This window comes from Primulina tabacum, chromosome 18 (assembly GCF_025594145.1).
Source record: "Primulina tabacum isolate GXHZ01 chromosome 18, ASM2559414v2, whole genome shotgun sequence".
Classification (NCBI taxonomy): domain Eukaryota; kingdom Viridiplantae; phylum Streptophyta; class Magnoliopsida; order Lamiales; family Gesneriaceae; genus Primulina; species Primulina tabacum.
In genome coordinates, this window is record NC_134567.1 from 4,634,880 (window position 1) to 4,652,067 (window position 17,188).

Genomic DNA, 17,188 nt, shown 5'->3' on the forward strand with positions numbered 1-17,188 from the left:
AAAAAGAAAGATGATTCAGTAAGCTACACCATGAGAAAACATAGTACTGCCACAATATTCGGTGACGATGTGTTTATAATAAGGTAAGTAGTAGATATATTTTATATAGAAACCCATTTTTTTATTCATTCCAGTGTATATGTTTCAGAAAAGCCTGGACATGTAAATCATTTAGATAATAACATATTTAAGAAATTACCAACAAAGAAATTTTAAAAGTTTACACAATGTGTGTACCTTAGTCATTTTAAGCATGCTTTGGGCTTTTCTGTGTTATATCTCTTCCGAAGTCGAAGCTTCTTTGGTGCCTGAACTGATTTGATGCTCAGCCATAGCTGCTGGATTATGCGCTTTCTATGTGGTTGAAGTGCTTGCCTGAGATTCGGGCATGGGTATGCTGGTCAGCAACTCTTTTTGAACGTGTGAAGGCAAGTTCTTTTCCTCAAAACTGCGCGACACTGACGATGATTCATCTGATGGAAGACAAGCTATGACTGTATTTCACACGAATATTCTCCCTCTTGTTTCATTCCTTGATGTCCTAACTTGGAAAAGAAATTGACAATCTTTGAATTTTCATTAATGGAGTTGGGACTAAAATCTTTTCCCTCTTTTAGATAAGGAAAACAAAAGTTAAAAGATTGTATGCGTCATTTATTGAATTGAAATGTTTGCAACTGAATATACCTCTTGGGCTGCTTCAACGAGCTCTTCGTCTGTCATGCCTAATAACATTTGTGCTTCCCGGTGTTCCACATATACAGTCAAGTTTCCAGTCCCGTCAGATAATTCTGCCTGGAAGCGTAATCTATACAGATATAATAAGGCACAATGTAAGTAAGTGATAAGTTGTAGTGAAAGTAATAGGCATTAGGCACGTTAATGGTTTAGGTTTTCAGGGTACATGGGTAACATACAGCAGTATTGGGCCTGGGAAAGTATTGTTGCAGTAAAAGCAAGCGAATTTGTATCCGTACGCAGCTCCACAAGACTTGGTACAACTTGGACATGATAAAAAGTACAAACAGTGCTGTGAATCTGACATTTTATGCCCAGCTTTTACCCAGAAAGATTTAAGCTCTGAATGAAATGTTTTTGTATTAGCATTAATTCTTGGAATTTAATAATTCTTGGAATTTAAAGAAATTTAAAAGAATATACGGATAAAAGCGCAGTTACTGTTTCGGCTAAGCTAAGGATTTGGCTGATCCTGCGAATCTGGAAATTAAACGGCTTATCAACGCTTTGGTATGCTTTCTCGTTCAATTTCTCAGAAATAACAGTGTCTGCATATTGTCTGTTAGCTTTTACCCTAAAAAAAAGGTTGTATGTGAGTGACAAACAGTCCACGATATTAAGATTCCCTCAGGCATGAAGAAAATACATTAATAAAGAGCTGGAATTTTAGTAAAAGCAAGCCACACTCATGTCGAACAACGATACTTTTTGTTGTACAAATATGATTTATCCTTTTGTATCCTATAAAATGCTGAATAAGTAGGAAAAAGTTTACCAAATAAAAAAGTTAGATTAAATTGCAGCTACTTTGGTTTGATGATATTCAAAGTAGAGTAAGAGTAGGCTGAGCAAATATAAGTTGCGACAATGCTAAGATTGTGGGAGAAGAGAACATAAAACTCTGGAAAAGTTGTTTTTATATTTTAGTAAACTAATATCTGCAGTTTGAAAGTCATAATAGTGTAAAATATGTTGTGCATAAAGTTAGTCGTAGATAATAATAAATCAAAAAGTTTCCTCGTTGTTAGTATTGCTAAAAGGTAGTATAGGAATAGATAACTATAGTATATTTATAAAAAGTAGGAGAATTTTGCGTTAATGAGTGGCGAAGATGAAAGGAAAGTTGGAGGTAATAAAATGGTTGAACATCATTGAGCTAAAAAAAAACTGGAATTAATAGATTGAATGTAGGAAAGAAGAAAAAGTTCAGAAGTTTAGAACGAAAGAATAAAAAGTGAGGTTCTGAATTACCACAAACGCAAGTCTTCATCCTGTGGGATTGGAGGATCAAACAAAATAGTACTACTTGGTATCGTGCCGATGGATAACTTTACAACAGAATATTTTGTTAAATAAAAATGTTTTTAGTTAGATACAATGCACTGTAATATAGAATCAGCCTATTTTACAAAAACTTGAGCATAAAATAATGTTTTAACCGTAGAAAGTGTTTATAGAAAGACATATCCCTAAAACTATAGGCATGTTGTGAACATTCTTTGTCAAATAAGGTGCCTCAGTTTGCAAAAATTCTTCCCATAATGTAAGGATCAAAGCTCTTCGCATGTATACGTAATGAAACTGTACTTTTACATTTAATATAAGCGAAAAAAACATTAAATTACAGTAATTCAAAGTCCGGGATCAGAATTAAATAGTTTACTCTTCGTTGATGATCACAAATCTTGTAAATTCTTTTAGTTCTTTCAACAAACCATGGTGGGAATACATGTATAACACTGCATAGCAAATCTGGGAAAAAACCTTGTCAATAAATTAAGAAAAAGTATATCATATGTTAGGGACACATAGGAAAATAGGTTGCTGAAATACTCAACTGATTTGCTTAGTTGGTACATCTGCCAGTTCAGGAAACTCTCTACAAAAGGAGTAAGCTGGTAAATGTGGTCAATTGATATACACTTATGTTCCTCTGCACGTCTGATGTAAGTGCTTCGGCTAAGGATCATTTGATGCGTTGAAGTTCCTAGAATTGGGGTGTTTCACGTTAATTCTCTGATCTTTGCATTCCCCACATAATAAGTGTTGTACAGCTCCAGTAACTTGTCTAACTGGTCAACATCTTGCTCGTAAATGATTCTTTGCGTTCTTTCATTCTGTTCATACTAATGATGTAAGTAAAACAATGTGAAATGGTAATATTAATGCTAAAAAAATGAATAAATTAACCTCTTTGTCAACAAAAACAAGTCTTTGTTGCCTTCCCCATCTCAAGAACCGAATTGACGTTTTTTTCTACAACCAAGACTTTGACAAACCAGCTTTGAGTCTCTAGTTCCAGCTTTCCAAGTGTAGTACATTTTTCTTCTATAGATCTGAACATGCCAAGGAGAGAGTAGAAAAGTCTGTCAATACTGATATTCTAACAGTTAACTTTGGGAAAGAAGCAAATATTTGAAAGTAAAGATATTTTGGTTCGATTTCTTCAATTATTTTTGCGATTGTGATGGATTGTGTGGATATATTCTGTAGAAGTGTATTTTTTTTTTTTTTTTGCATTATATACTTTATTCTTATGCTTGTACAGTTAGAAGGTTAGGAACTGCTTCATTTGTAAACTAGTTTATTTTTCTGAATAAGTAAATCAGAAGTTTGTTGTCTCTGTTCTTGATTTTCTGCTGGTATTTTCAATTTAGAGGGATTTTCCTAAAATGTCAATAGAAAAGTAGTATAGTTAATGTTGGTCATATTTCTATTTTGTTATCTCTGTTATTTGAATTTATATTGTCGATTTGTCACTGTATTTTTATTTGTGTATATTATTCTTTGTTCGATTTGTCACAATTTTTGTTCCATTGGTTGTACAATGAATTCAGACGACTTTTTGGGGTTGAGAATGAAGTCCAAACTCAGACTGTAGAATGGACAATTTATGTTATTATGAAATGATCACTGATGATATTTTTGAAAAAAAAAATTTCACTAATTTAATGAGCATCCACTGTTGAGTCAATTGTATTTCTCACATTTACATGTATAGTGGCCGCAATCAATTTCTACACTTTCACATTGTTGTTGTATTTTTAGTCTTACTTTTGTTTTGTTTTTGTTGTAGTTTATATATTCGATTCGTGTTGGATTTTATTTGTAGCTGGTTTCTCCTCGATTTATGTTGGTTTCGTCGATTCTTGCTTGTTTTTTTTTCGAACTGTGCCAGTTTGTCTTCGAATTATTGATGGTTTTTTCCGATGTGTGCTTGCTTGTTTACTTTAAAGAATTTTCGTAAAAAGCGTATCAGAAAGTAGTAAAATGAATTTTGACTTTTAGTTAAATAAATGTGTTAAATTAATCTTTTGATCATATGAAGTCCCTAAATTATCTTTCTTACCAACTATTTTAATTAGATTTTTATACATATTATTTGTTCGACTTTTGAAGTGTGAATTTTTTAAGAACGTGTCATTACCGCACTTGGAACCGCAAGAGTTTATGTAAGTTAAATATTTAAATGTTCATTAAATTACAAGTATGTTTTGTTAATATTTAAATGATGGTTGCCATTTTTCCTAGGCAAATTTATTAGTTGGCTACATGAGGATTATGTTCGATTACAACATGGGAGAAGATGTTAATCGAGTTTTGTGTCGACAACAAGGTGGAGATATGGATTGTGATGTTTACATGTTTTTATGGGCGGAGTACTATGCTCGTGATGACGATGGAGCGTGGACGTACGAAAAAGTTGCACAATGAATAGTGTTAGAGCACGTATCGTCGAAAACCATTTTATTTCACAATAATAGAGTGTTTGGTAGAAAGTCATGAAGATTTCATTATATTCAAATTGGGGATGAATCCATTTTGGTTGAAGAAATGTATTGGTGTTTGGATCATATTAATTTGTACCTTTTACAGATTTATCTTGACGACTACATGAACTTTTTCCTATTTAGCTCGACTAACTAATGTTTGTTTTGGATAATAGTGCTTTTTTCTTGTTTGAATCAGATTGATTGGCATGATTTTTATCAATCAAACATAAATCATTAACAACTTAAATATTAACACAATTTCTTATTATGTTCATAAATTAACTCATTTCCGATATAAATAAAACTTGATTTGGGATAAAATGTGCGAATATAGGCATAATCCGGGAGGGAAACCACCGCCTTGTTCTCCTACACTCATTTGTCCAAGTAATGAGTAAGAGCTTGGAAATTCACTTCTTACAATGATTTTTATCTAGTGAACACTTATCGACGCAAATTATGCTAATTCGAGCATAATATATCGCAATTGAGTTATTATTTGTATGAACTTGAATAAATTTTGAGTATAAATTCGGAGTCACACCTAAATCATCTCGATCCAAACTCATGTCAATACTTAATGAATAAGAGATGAATGCGAACAACTTCTTAACACGATTTTTAACTATAAAAAAGAGAGCACTACCTATATTATTATAGGCACAAAATGTTCTAATTTGGGTATATTATATCACAATTACAGTGTCAAATGTCCGAAATTAGGTACATAAATTGGATATTTGAGCATAAAATTATGAAAGACACCGAAATCGTCTTGTTTTCTTACCTCTCACTCAATAAATGTGCATATAATTTTAAACCAATACTTCAGTGCTCCTTGGTATTTATGCTCAAATATCCAAATTATGTAACTAATTTTGGACATGTTATAGAAAATCACACATAAACTTGCAAATATGAAGAGAATCCAACACAACAAGAAGAATAAATAATAAAATTGAAAAACTACCATAAATCAACAAGAAACAAAAAAAAAAAATACAGCACAAACCAGAGAAAATAAAGAAATCGAACGAAAATATAGTAAATTGGAGAAAAAACTCATTGCCTTCGTCTCATGTTTTGCTTCGGCTCGTCCTCCCAGTTGCAAGTGGGTTTGTTCTTTTGTCGTGGGTTTTTTCGTGTGGGTTCCCAAGTTGAGAGAAGAAGAAACGTGCGTTATTCGGAAAAATAAAGAAAAAAGTGTGATTGTTCACAGAAGGAGGAGGGGTAAGTTAAAAGGGGATGTTGTGGGAGGTAAGGGGAAGGAGTGCAGATGGGAAGGGTGGGAGAATGATTAATTACATGGAAAAATGTGGAAATAAGTCCATCAGAAAATGTAAAATAAAGGGTATTTCCAACCCTTGCGTCATTTTGGTGCAAAAGTTGTTCTTCAACGCCCCCTTTTTCCTCTGCGCCAAATTGGGCGCAGAGGGGAGCTTTGCGCGAATTTGGCGCAGAGCTCTATTTTTTTTTAAAATTATAAATATTAATATTAAAAATTATAAATATTAATTATAAATATTATTTATATCTGAGACTTGGGATCAGAATGAGGAATCTGATATGTGGCTTTGTTTTACCAAACTTTTCTTAGTGGCTTTCGCACACATGGAGGTTATTGGTTTCCAGCCTATATACCATATTCAACTCTGAATGAGCTAAGAAAATGAAAAATTTAAATCTCAGAATAACAATGAATATAAGATTCATATTTGGAACTTTTGCAAAACATAAAAGGATTTATAAAAGATATACCAAAGAAATTAAACAACAGAGGATTTTACCGAGGTCCACCTCAGAATCATAAATTCATAAAAATCACCCATGAACGCCTTAAACGCCATCTCTCGGCTAAGCAGGCTAAAGGGCTACAATATGAATTTATTTTTCCTGGTTAAACTCGAACCTTGTGTTTACCATTTCCTGGTTCATCTTTTTACCTTATGTTCTAACCAAAGACACTTATATTACATTAAATTCCAAAAATTTAAATAGATCTTTTATTATCTCAATCTGATCTCAAGAACAAATAAATATAGATCATGTCATAGTAAGGTAATAATTTAGCACGAATGCTTTAGCCTGTCATACAAGCTCAACTAATGAAATATAAAAATTTAAAACAGTAAATAAAAACAGAAAATAAAAATAGTAAGAACTTACAAATTTTTTACCAGAACTTCAAACTTTTATTGATATAATTCAGAAGGGTTTTTACAAGAGAGAAATGAGAGGGGAGCAAACTCAACCGTGTCCTCCTAAAGACACAGAATGAACCTATAAATAGATAGAAGAGCCGGACATGAAACCCCGGATTCCATCTAAAATAAAAACAGTACAATACTTTATTAAAGTAAATAATACAATGCATTATTAATGTAAATAGTAGTAAAAAAGTCTACAGTGATATGATATTCCACCCGATATGCCATGATGTGATATTCCACCAACTGCACCAGCTGCAAATTTTTTTTATGACGATTTTAATCATCTTTAATATTGTCTTTTAAAGAATTTTTCAAATTCTCAAAAATGTCATCTATCTGAGAAAATTGAGGAATATCATCCTCAGGGTCTTGAGCATCCTGCATCTTCATAAGATGAATAAATTGATTTTCACTAGATTCGGACGCCATAGATTTATCTGATTTTGAATCAGCACCTCCAATATTCTGGAAAAAATCTTTTTTCATTTCTTCAATATAGATCTCGATCATTTTTTCTTTTGAATATATTTCAGAATATTTCTGAGTAAGAATCTTGAAAGGACTCATAGAGGCTTTTTCCTTTTCTTGTTGATTATTAATTTCTTTCTGATATAAAGAAATTTTTTCTTCCATTTGATGAAGAGTTTCATAACCATATGGTTTTCCAGTTTCTGGATCATCTCTTAATAATTTGTCCCAAAATTTTGTGGAACTAACCCTCCATATGCAAGGGATGCCTTCATCAGTGTAACCGAATTCTGGCTGCCATCTCCAGATCCATGGGATTCCAAATTTCATGAAAAATAGACATAGAGTCTTTCCATCAATCCAATGTTCAGAAAATGAATTTTTAATACTTGGAGAAACATTTAACCAAGTATTCATGGGTTTTATAAAAATCTCTGGCAAAATCTTTGCGGATGGACCAAATATCTTCCACCATATTAAAAACCAATTTAGAACTGGATAATGAAAAACATTTTCACAAATTTTTAAAAACCAAGTATGTTTTCTTTTTTCATTTTCATAAAATAAGGTTTTATTAAAACTTTCAATATAATCCCAAAAATTGAATTTAAAACTCATTTTATGATTTTCAGAATAAATTTTTTTTCAACTAATGGAGATATACCCCATTCTTCAATAGATATGATCTTCTTGATGATAAACTTTGAAAAGTTATAACTTCTTTTCTGCTGAGTATTACTGAAAAAGTGAGTTATGTCAACACTTTTTGTAGATATCAGAAGATTTTCATAAAATCCTCTTTGCTTATAAGAACCATATACATATGATGTATTGTTTAAATATCTTTCCATTATAGTCCATGGAGTTTTTTCCCATTGGGTATCTCTTTCTTCTATAAGAAGAATCAATTCTCGATGTTTTGTCTCTGTATATAGAGCTGAATCATTATCATCCTCTTTGATAATATTAGCATATGATGCTGAAGATTGAGAATCTGTATTACTTCTCTGCTTTTGTTTCAAGAATTCTTGAAATTCATTGTATAACTCATTATTTTGCTCAGTATTACTGGCTGATGAACTGGATAAGTTCTGGGCTATAAGCCTCTATTTACCATGCTGTGCAATGATATTAGGGGGTTTTCCCCTACCACCTCGCCCTCTATAAGAGGACTCTCCTCTTCCTCCTCGGGAATACATATCTGTAGATAAAAACATTAGGATAAATATTCTCGAGTTAAGAAATCTGGTAAGTGATTATCTTCACCTTTTTTATAAATTATTTCAAAATCAAAAGGAGCTAAATGAGCCTGCCATCTTGCAAACATTTGTTTAGAAACATCATGTTTAAAATCTTTATTAAACATAAATTTTGCAGATTTACAGTCAGTTTTTATAATAAACTTTTGATTATATAAATCATCTTGAAATTTCAAAATACATCTGACAATAGCTAAAATTTTTTTTGCTACTGTGGAGTAATTTTTCTGGGCATTATTCCATTTCCCAGAATAAAATCTAATAAGATATTCTTGTTTATTTTGAGGATCTTTCTGTTTTAAGATTCCTCCAAAACCTATATCTGAGGCATCACTTTCAACTATTTTATCCCATTGGGGATTAACAAGCATAAGACAAGGAAGATTTTTAACCTTTTCCTTAATATTCTTAACAGCTATTGTATGTCTTTCAGACCAAGGTAAAGGATTTTTCTTTAACCTATCATATAAGATAGCAGAATCTTTAGTAAGATTTTTAATATAGAGAGAAATATAATTTAAACTTCCTAAAAATCTCTGTAACTGAGTTTTATTAGTTATAATATCAGGAAATTTTGAACCAAATTCTATACTTCTCTGTATAGGAATTATTTTTTCTTTCTCAATCATATGACCGAGAAATCTAATATTGGTTTGAAATAAAATCATTTTAGATTTTGAGATGACAAGTCCATTTTGAATAACAATATTTTTAAACATATTTAAATGTTTAAAATGTATTTCAATATCATTAGAAAATACTAAGATATCATCAATATAAACAATTATAAAATTGCTGTAATTATAAAAAATATCATTCATAATTTGTTGAAATTCAGAAGGGGCATTTTTAAGGCCAAATGGCATTACTGTCCATTCATAATGTCCTATTGGAACATTAAAAGCAGTTTTATATCTATCAGATTCTTTTACCTGAATCTGCCAAAATCCTGATTTTAAATCAAATTTTGAAAATATGATAGCATTTACAAGTCTATCTAATAAATCTTTTTTATTAGGAATATGATGTCTAATCCATTTTAAAACCTTATTAAGAGTTTTATAATTTATGACTAATCTTGGAACACCTCTTTCCTGTTCAGAATGTTTATTAACATAAAAAGCAGTACATGACCAAGGAGATTGAGAAGGCTTTATCAAACTTTTTTCTAATAAAGAATGAATTTCATTATTACATAATTCTAAATATTCAGATTTCATTTGACAAGGACGAGCCTTGGTAGGAATATTTTTTTTATCAAAATTCTCTTCATATGGAAGAGATATAATATGCTTCTTTCTATTCCAAAAAGCATTAGGAAGATCATTACATATTTCTAATGAAAACTTATTATAAATAAGTTTAATTTTTTCCTGTAATTTAGGATTTTGTAATTTATCATCTATAGTTAATATATTAACTTCTTCTTTTAAAGAATTAATCTGAAAAGTTTTTCTATCAATCTTTTCTTGTAATTCATTAAGAATTCTATGAACAGGTTTAGTTATGAACTTAAAGGAAATAGGATTACCTTGGAAAGTTCCTATAATACCTGTTTCATCAACATAAGTTAAAGGATAAATTTGATAAATAAAAGGAAGACCAAGTATAAGTTGGCTAGAAATATCTTTTGCTAATAAAAAACTGGTTTGAATACAGTTTTTATCTTTGCAAATATAAACTTTTGGTAATTTATAATTTATTTCTAATGGTTCTCCTCCTGCATGAGAGACAGAATGAGTAGTTTTATGAAAATATTTCGTAGGAATTAATCCTTCCTGTATAACATTTAAGTCTGCACCACTATCAATCATAGCAATGAAATTCTTTTTATAAGAATTTTCAATTAATAAAGTTATATTGGTATATCATTTTTGAGATATAATCATGCTTAAAACAGATAAATATTTTTTATCTGGATCAGGAAAAGAAATATCTTGTAGATTATCAAAACTATCAGAATTATTAACTGAATTATTATTATTAGTTTCAATGATTGAAACACGATAATTTAAACTATTATTATTGTGTTGTAAAATTTTTACTTGTTCTTTAAGATTTTCTATTTCTTTAACTAAATCCTGTATAGTAACTGGATTTTGTTTACTATATTTCTGTTGAAGAAGATTTTTAACTTCTTTCATAGAGTAAGCTTGTTCTTGTTTAACAAGAATATTATTATTATTATTGCTAGTTGAAGCAGTATTCTTCATTTGATCAATAATTGTGGATTTTAATACTGGATCCTTAATCATTTTAAGAAATTCTAAAATATTATTGTTAGTTAACACATTAATATTTAAATCATTGAATTGAGACATTAGTTTATAAAATTCATCATTTTTATCTTCTATATGATTTAAACAAGATTTTCCTTGTATACAATTATTACATTCATTTAAATCATCAGAAATATCTGATTCACTATCTATTATTTCTTCTGAAATATAAGATTCTGAAGAATTCTCAGTTTCACTGTCAGAATTATTATTTGAATCCATTATTATTTTAAATAATGTTTCTCTTAGATTATCATCTATATCTAAATTATTAATTTTATTTTTATATTTTTCTTCTTTCCGTAAATCACGGCTTTCTTTTCTTTTCTTCTTTTTATCTCTTTGTCTATCAGACAAATGTCTTTTCTTTCTATAAAATTTTTCATCTTTTTCTTTAATTTTCTTCTTACCTTTATTAGGTAAGTCCATACCAAATTGATCACAAAATTTACCTAATTATTTTTTCTCAAGTAAATTCTGTCTTTTAATTTGATTATTTAATTTTAATTCATTACAGAGAGCTAAACTCTCTTTAATGCAAGTATTAATTAAATTTCCATAAGTATAATTATCATATGGAATATTAATCTCATCTTTTCTTAATACTTTTCTAATTCTTTCAGCAAATAGAAAAGGTAAACCATCTATAAATTTAGCTTTCCAGAAACTATTATTACAATCTGGTATCTCATATATACGAGATAAAAATGTATCTTTATACCATCTAAAATCAGTAAGTGTTTTACATTTTAGATTACTTAATAAAGTACGAATCTTTTCACTATCATAAGTGAATTTACCAGTAAAATGTTCAATCATAGTCATTATTAATGAATATACAACATTTTCTGATTGAATATTATTCTCTATCTTTATAGAATTAATAATATCTTCTTTTTGGAATTGATTTAAATAATTATCCCACCAACCTTTAAGTTGACCAGTAAAACCTGATATAATCATCTTAGCGATATTTTTATCAGTATTGCCAGAAGTTTTACACACAGTACTATACATAAGCATTCTGTGAGCAGTATTATAAATTTGTTTATCACTAAAACCATCAATATTCCATTCATAAATACTTTTCCCATTATAACTATTAGCAAATATATATTCTTGTTCTTCAATAAGAACGTCCATGGGAGTAGGTCTATTATAATAATATTTATTTTGGTTAGGTCTATCTGCCCATTTAATTTTATTAATTTCTTCATCAGAATGATTCTCATTATTATCTAACTCTTTATTAAGAGTATTTAAATTAAGATTTCTAAATTTTTCTTCTAGTAATTTTTCTATATCAGAAACAGAAGATTTAAATTTAAAATCCTTTATATCTGGAGGGGATTGAATAGAAGAAGTAGCAATAGAAACAATATTAGTTTCTTCTTGAATATGAACATCTGGTTTAATTTGATTAATGGCCAGAATTATTTTATCAATACGATCCTTAAGAAAAACTATCTCTTCTCCTATTATCGTAAGATACAAATTTGTATAATTCTGTTTTTCAATTATCTGATTAATATGTTTAACAGTTATTTGTAACATATCATTTTCAAATAATTTAGAAAAAGCAGTAAAATTTAAAATTTTATTATTCTTTTCTATAATAAAATATTGTTGAGTAGGATAAACAGATTTTTGAATCTGTCCAGAAGAAAGTTTATAATTTCTTTCAAGAATAGAAATATAATCTATAATAAATGTTTTAAAAAACCAAGGAACAAAATGAATTAATTTATTCTGGTTTTCACAATATGTATAAAATTTCGAAACAATATACTCAAATTCTTCTTCAGAAAAACTTTTAAAATACCGATTTCTGAAAGATTTCCATTTGGGTAAATAAAATTCTGCATTGATCCTTGCTCTAGCAAGAGATCCTTTAGTAAAATCAATTTTAGATTTACTATCCATTAAATACTAAAATTCATTTCTGAAACGGTATCAGTTTCTCTAACTTTTTGAAAGTTACTTTTATGCACAATATTATTCTGATTAATAATTAATTCATCTACTGTATCTTGTACAGGAGACTCAACATCTTCTCTTATCTGAGAAGTAGAAGCTTTAGAAGTTTGAGGAATATCCACTAAATAATCTAAAGGCGAAATAAAAGAATGACTGGATCTTGATCTAGTATAGATAGAAGATGGCAATAATCTTCTTTGTTCATTATTAAACTGTATTTGAACAGATCCTTCATTATTTTGTATAACCTGTTGTAAATCTCTATTTATTATAGGATTTCTAGGAACAGCTTGTTCAATTATCCAGCTTTCTGGAAATTCAATTTCTTCCCATTTTATAGATCTACGGGTTATAATGTTAGATCTATTAAAATTAGTTTCTATAAGAATAATTTCATTTAATTTTTTATCTATTCTTTTACACATAGGATTCAGTGTAAATAATGGTTTATAATAAATACGATAACAGATACATATAACTTCTGTACCAGGACTATAATTATAACCACGAGTTTTAACATTTAATGTTAAAGAATCTAATATATTAATATCAGAAAAAGATAAAGATAAATTTGGATAAACATCAAAATATACTGGACCATGAGCCAGACTAGATTGAATTATTCCCATAAGGGATTGTTTCCAATTCAAATTTCTACCATCTCTTAAAGCTGCTATGAAGCTTTCTGGTAGTCCTTCTAATGTTAAAGGTCTAAAAGCTATTTGAATTAAACCTATATGCATGAATCTGTAATTTTTCCTATAAGGTAAAATATCTTTATTGTTTAACAATCTAATAACCATCTCATTATCATGAAGAGGTACTGAAGATTCTGTAGTTTTAACTACTTGTTTAAAACCAATTTTTTCAAAAGTTCCTAACTTATATATCATTTTAGAATCTATCTTAGGAATAGTCCATTTATTCAATAAATCTAAATTCTCAGGTAAATCATATTCTTCATTTAAACTGTTTTGAACAGTTTCTTTAAAATCGAAAATATTCATTTGAATAAAAGTGCTAAATTATTATCCAGACTATTTCCATGGCATCTGATACCTTATTATATTGTTAAATGTATAAATAAATAGTAAACAAAAAGAATATTCTAGAAATATACTTTTTAGTGTAAGATTAGAAGTAAATGGGTTGGAGATGAATGTTATATTTGGTACAGAAACTGCACAGTTTTGGATTGCAAATTAAAATTTGTTGATGTAGGTACTGAACACCAAATCAAGTTTCTGATTGAGAATTTTTCTACAATTTCCCCTTGGAGAATTACGGAATATAACATATGCAATTTAATATGTTATATTATATATATTTCAAAAACCTGTTAAATATCATATTATGATATTTTTAATAATTAATCTTAAAATAACTTTAGAAAGTCTAAACTAGCGTACGATTATGTATGATTTCATATTATAATCAGAAAAAACGCGCAAAAAATTTGTCATGTAAGTTTGCCTAATTAAATTTTTTTTTTGTGCTTTAATTAGTCAAATGTAAATATTACTTCTTTCGTTTCGAAGAGCCGATAAAGCATCAAATATTGCTAATATGTTCGAACATAATCATTCCCGCAAAAAAAGATAATTAAAGCATCAAAATTAGATATTTTACAACTAGAATCCATCTTTTTTTCGATCTAGTTCCTCAACCACCGCGAATTCCGGTTAGTTCATGTATGCTACAATTTTTATTTATTGGGAGAACCCAAGTAATTTTTTTCGGATTCACGAAACAACTCTCACGTATCTTTTTTTCCTTTTGAAAGATACACAACGAAACAATCAACCTATTGATATTGGAAAACCCAACCGATTCTTCCAATATATCATTTATGGGTCCAACGAAATTCGTAGGTACAGGAAGAAGCCTTCTCAAATACAGGTTCTTTCTTTATCATATTATAATTTTAAGAACTAAAGGATCAAAATCAAAATTAGGTCAACATACATAATAATTCTTGTTACAACTATTTTTAAACAAGAAAAACCAGTCAAACTACGAAAAACATACAGGACACCGATTAATCATAAGAGATGCTTGCGCTTAATAAAATAGTAAAAAAACAAAATTTGGTAAAAGATTTATAGGAGCAGATTACGTAACGAAATCACGAGGATAGACATTAATTCTAGAAGAGAATACAGTTTGGAGAAATTGTAGTTAACATAAATAATATTCCTAAATATCTCCATACTCACAAAAGGAAATCCCGTGATTAATTCCTAAAATCTGTGACGTCCACTCCACGATTTTTCTATAAATCCCAATTCATTTTCGAAGTGTAGTAAACTGACAAAAACAAGAAAAAGTAGACTTCTTCTTGAATTATATATTATTATTATTATTATTATTATTATTATTATTTCATTTTTTTTATTAATTGTATGTTTTAATTTATTTCTTGTCATGAGTGCAGCAATGGCGGATACCGATCTGAATGTTCTGCAGAGGCATGTTTCTTTCTTTGATAAAAATCATGATGGGATTATTTACCCCGCAGAGACTTTTCAAGGTTAATTTCTACTCGATTTCTTTTATTTTAAATAATTTTTTTACAGAAATTAGTTTTATTAATTATATATTATTATTATTATTTTTTTTTACAGACTTTTCAAGGTTAATTTATTGTAAATGATTTTCGTGAATAATTTCTTTTTAAATTAAGTTAGATCAAACTTACAATATGAAATTGTAAATTCAGATCTAGATACAATTTTATCTAGCTAGTTTCCAAACCGAGTGTTAGTTTTCTTTAATATATTAAAACTAGTATCACTGCACAGGCGATTAATCTGTATGATACAATATATTATTTTATGAATTAAAAAGTTATTGACCATATCTATAATATTTAGTTGAGAAAAATATGAAAAACTTTGATGAGAAATACTTTAAATTACTAATGTATTCATAAATCAATTTAATTATCTATATATAATATGAGGTCAATTTTTATTGAAAAAATTATATATAAATAAATTAAGATATGTCTTTAAATAAATAAATGAATGTTCTTATTTTTTCAGGTTTTCAAGCAATTGGAAGTGGGATTTTGTTATCCTATATTGCTGCCATATTCATTAACGTTGGTCTGAGTGGAAAAACAAGACCTGTAATTTAATCCTTTAATTTTTAATTATTTCAATGTTTATGACTTTACGTCATTCAACTTATATAATTCAAAAGTATATAAAATTTTTAAAATAATTTTATACAATAAATATTTTTCTTGTTAATGACTAACTAACATGCATGTCTCCTATGAACATAAACATTTGAACAGATTCTAATTCATGTACTGATACTAGTATTTTTTTATATGTGATACTTGCATACGAATTTTCCTTTAATGTATAATTTAAGCATACTGAATTTTTATGATGTATGATAATAATAATAATAAAATTAAATTTTTCCCACAAAATGTTGCATTTTTTTTAATTTTTATTATACTTTACTCTATATTTTTTGGAGAGAAGATGGTATGCTTTATATACAAAAAATAGTTATTTCAATAATATATCTAAATATTTATATTCTTTACGATAAATAGTTATTATTACATATAAATATGTGAATGCAGGGAAAACCATTTTCCAAAGATTTCCCAATAGAGATTAAAAACATCAACTTTGCCAAACATAGCAGTGATTCCGGTCTCTTTGACAAGGATGGAAGGTATAAATACTAGTTAAATTTATCTATATATTTGTATAATATAAAAGATTATGTTTTAATCAATTATATTATTTTAATTTAATTTTTGAAGGTTTATTGAATCAAAGTTTGAGGAGATATTTACAAACAATGCACATACCCGTCCTGATGCATTAACTTCGGATGAATTGGAAGGATTCCTCAAGTCTAACAGGCAGCCAAAGGACTATGGTGGATGGTATATATCTTCTTTAATTTCTACGGTTCCATAAAGTTTCTAAAAAAGTAACGGTGGTCATACGATTTCATATATGATTGACTGAAAGTCGTCAACGATAAGATATTTGGTTTTTTTAGTATTTATAAAAGAAAATAATAATTTTATGAAATTACTTATTGTCTGTATGCTATGTTAAATAATGTAGGCTCGCGGGATACGTTGAGTGGAAAATATTATACAAGCTCGGGAAGGACAAAGATGGTTTTCTGCCTAAGGACACGGTCAGAGCAGCGTGCGATGGGAGCTTGTTTGAGAAATTGGCTCGTGGCAAAGAGTTGATAAAGGAAGAGAATATTCGAAAATAATTATAATTTATGATTAATATCGTCATTCGTATCACCTTGAATATGCTTACCAAAAGGAAGTGTTCTTTATTATTATGCTTCAATAAATTATTGATTTGGTGAATTAATTGGAAGAAGAAGTGCGAGTTTATTAACTTTTTTTGTCTTTAATATATTTTTGAATTAATTTGTGACGCGTTGACGTTTTTTTTTTAATGATAAACCTGGGCCTTTTGGTTGTTGAG

The 17,188-nt window shown here is 28.7% G+C and overlaps 2 protein-coding genes across 2 annotated transcripts; one reads left to right on the forward strand and one right to left on the reverse strand.

Annotated features, from left to right (window-relative positions):
• Nucleotides 1-488: 488 nt before the first annotated feature.
• On the reverse strand, nt 489-2,069 carry LOC142532260 (uncharacterized). The gene is made up of 5 exons (XM_075638579.1): nt 1,990-2,069; nt 1,180-1,312; nt 918-1,078; nt 688-808; nt 489-608 (listed from the first exon to the last, which is right to left on the reverse strand). The coding sequence occupies exons 3-5, from the start codon at nt 1,043-1,045 to the stop codon at nt 489-491; spliced, it is 369 nt and encodes a 122-aa protein (XP_075494694.1). The 5' UTR covers nt 1,046-1,078; nt 1,180-1,312; nt 1,990-2,069.
• Nucleotides 2,070-15,140: 13,071 nt separating this feature from the next.
• On the forward strand, nt 15,141-16,984 carry LOC142533666 (putative peroxygenase 4). Its single transcript, XM_075640510.1, has 5 exons — nt 15,141-15,234; nt 15,749-15,834; nt 16,306-16,400; nt 16,492-16,617; nt 16,805-16,984. The coding sequence occupies exons 1-5, from the start codon at nt 15,141-15,143 to the stop codon at nt 16,962-16,964; spliced, it is 561 nt and encodes a 186-aa protein (XP_075496625.1). The 3' UTR covers nt 16,965-16,984.
• Nucleotides 16,985-17,188: the final 204 nt, after the last annotated feature.

Coding starts and splice junctions, on each gene's coding strand:
- LOC142532260 (XM_075638579.1), bottom strand. CDS start 1,045: ATGTCAGATTCACAGCACTGTTTGTACTTTTTATCATGTCCAAGTTGT. Junction 809..917: donor TTCCCAGGCCCAATACTGCT/GTATGTTACCCA, acceptor ATATCTGTATAG/ATTACGCTTCCAGGCAGAAT. Junction 609..687: donor TCGTTGAAGCAGCCCAAGAG/GTATATTCAGTT, acceptor TATCTAAAAGAG/GGAAAAGATTTTAGTCCCAA.
- LOC142533666 (XM_075640510.1), top strand. CDS start 15,141: ATGGCGGATACCGATCTGAATGTTCTGCAGAGGCATGTTTCTTTCTTT. Junction 15,235..15,748: donor CCCCGCAGAGACTTTTCAAG/GTTAATTTCTAC, acceptor TTATTTTTTCAG/GTTTTCAAGCAATTGGAAGT. Junction 16,401..16,491: donor CTCTTTGACAAGGATGGAAG/GTATAAATACTA, acceptor TAATTTTTGAAG/GTTTATTGAATCAAAGTTTG.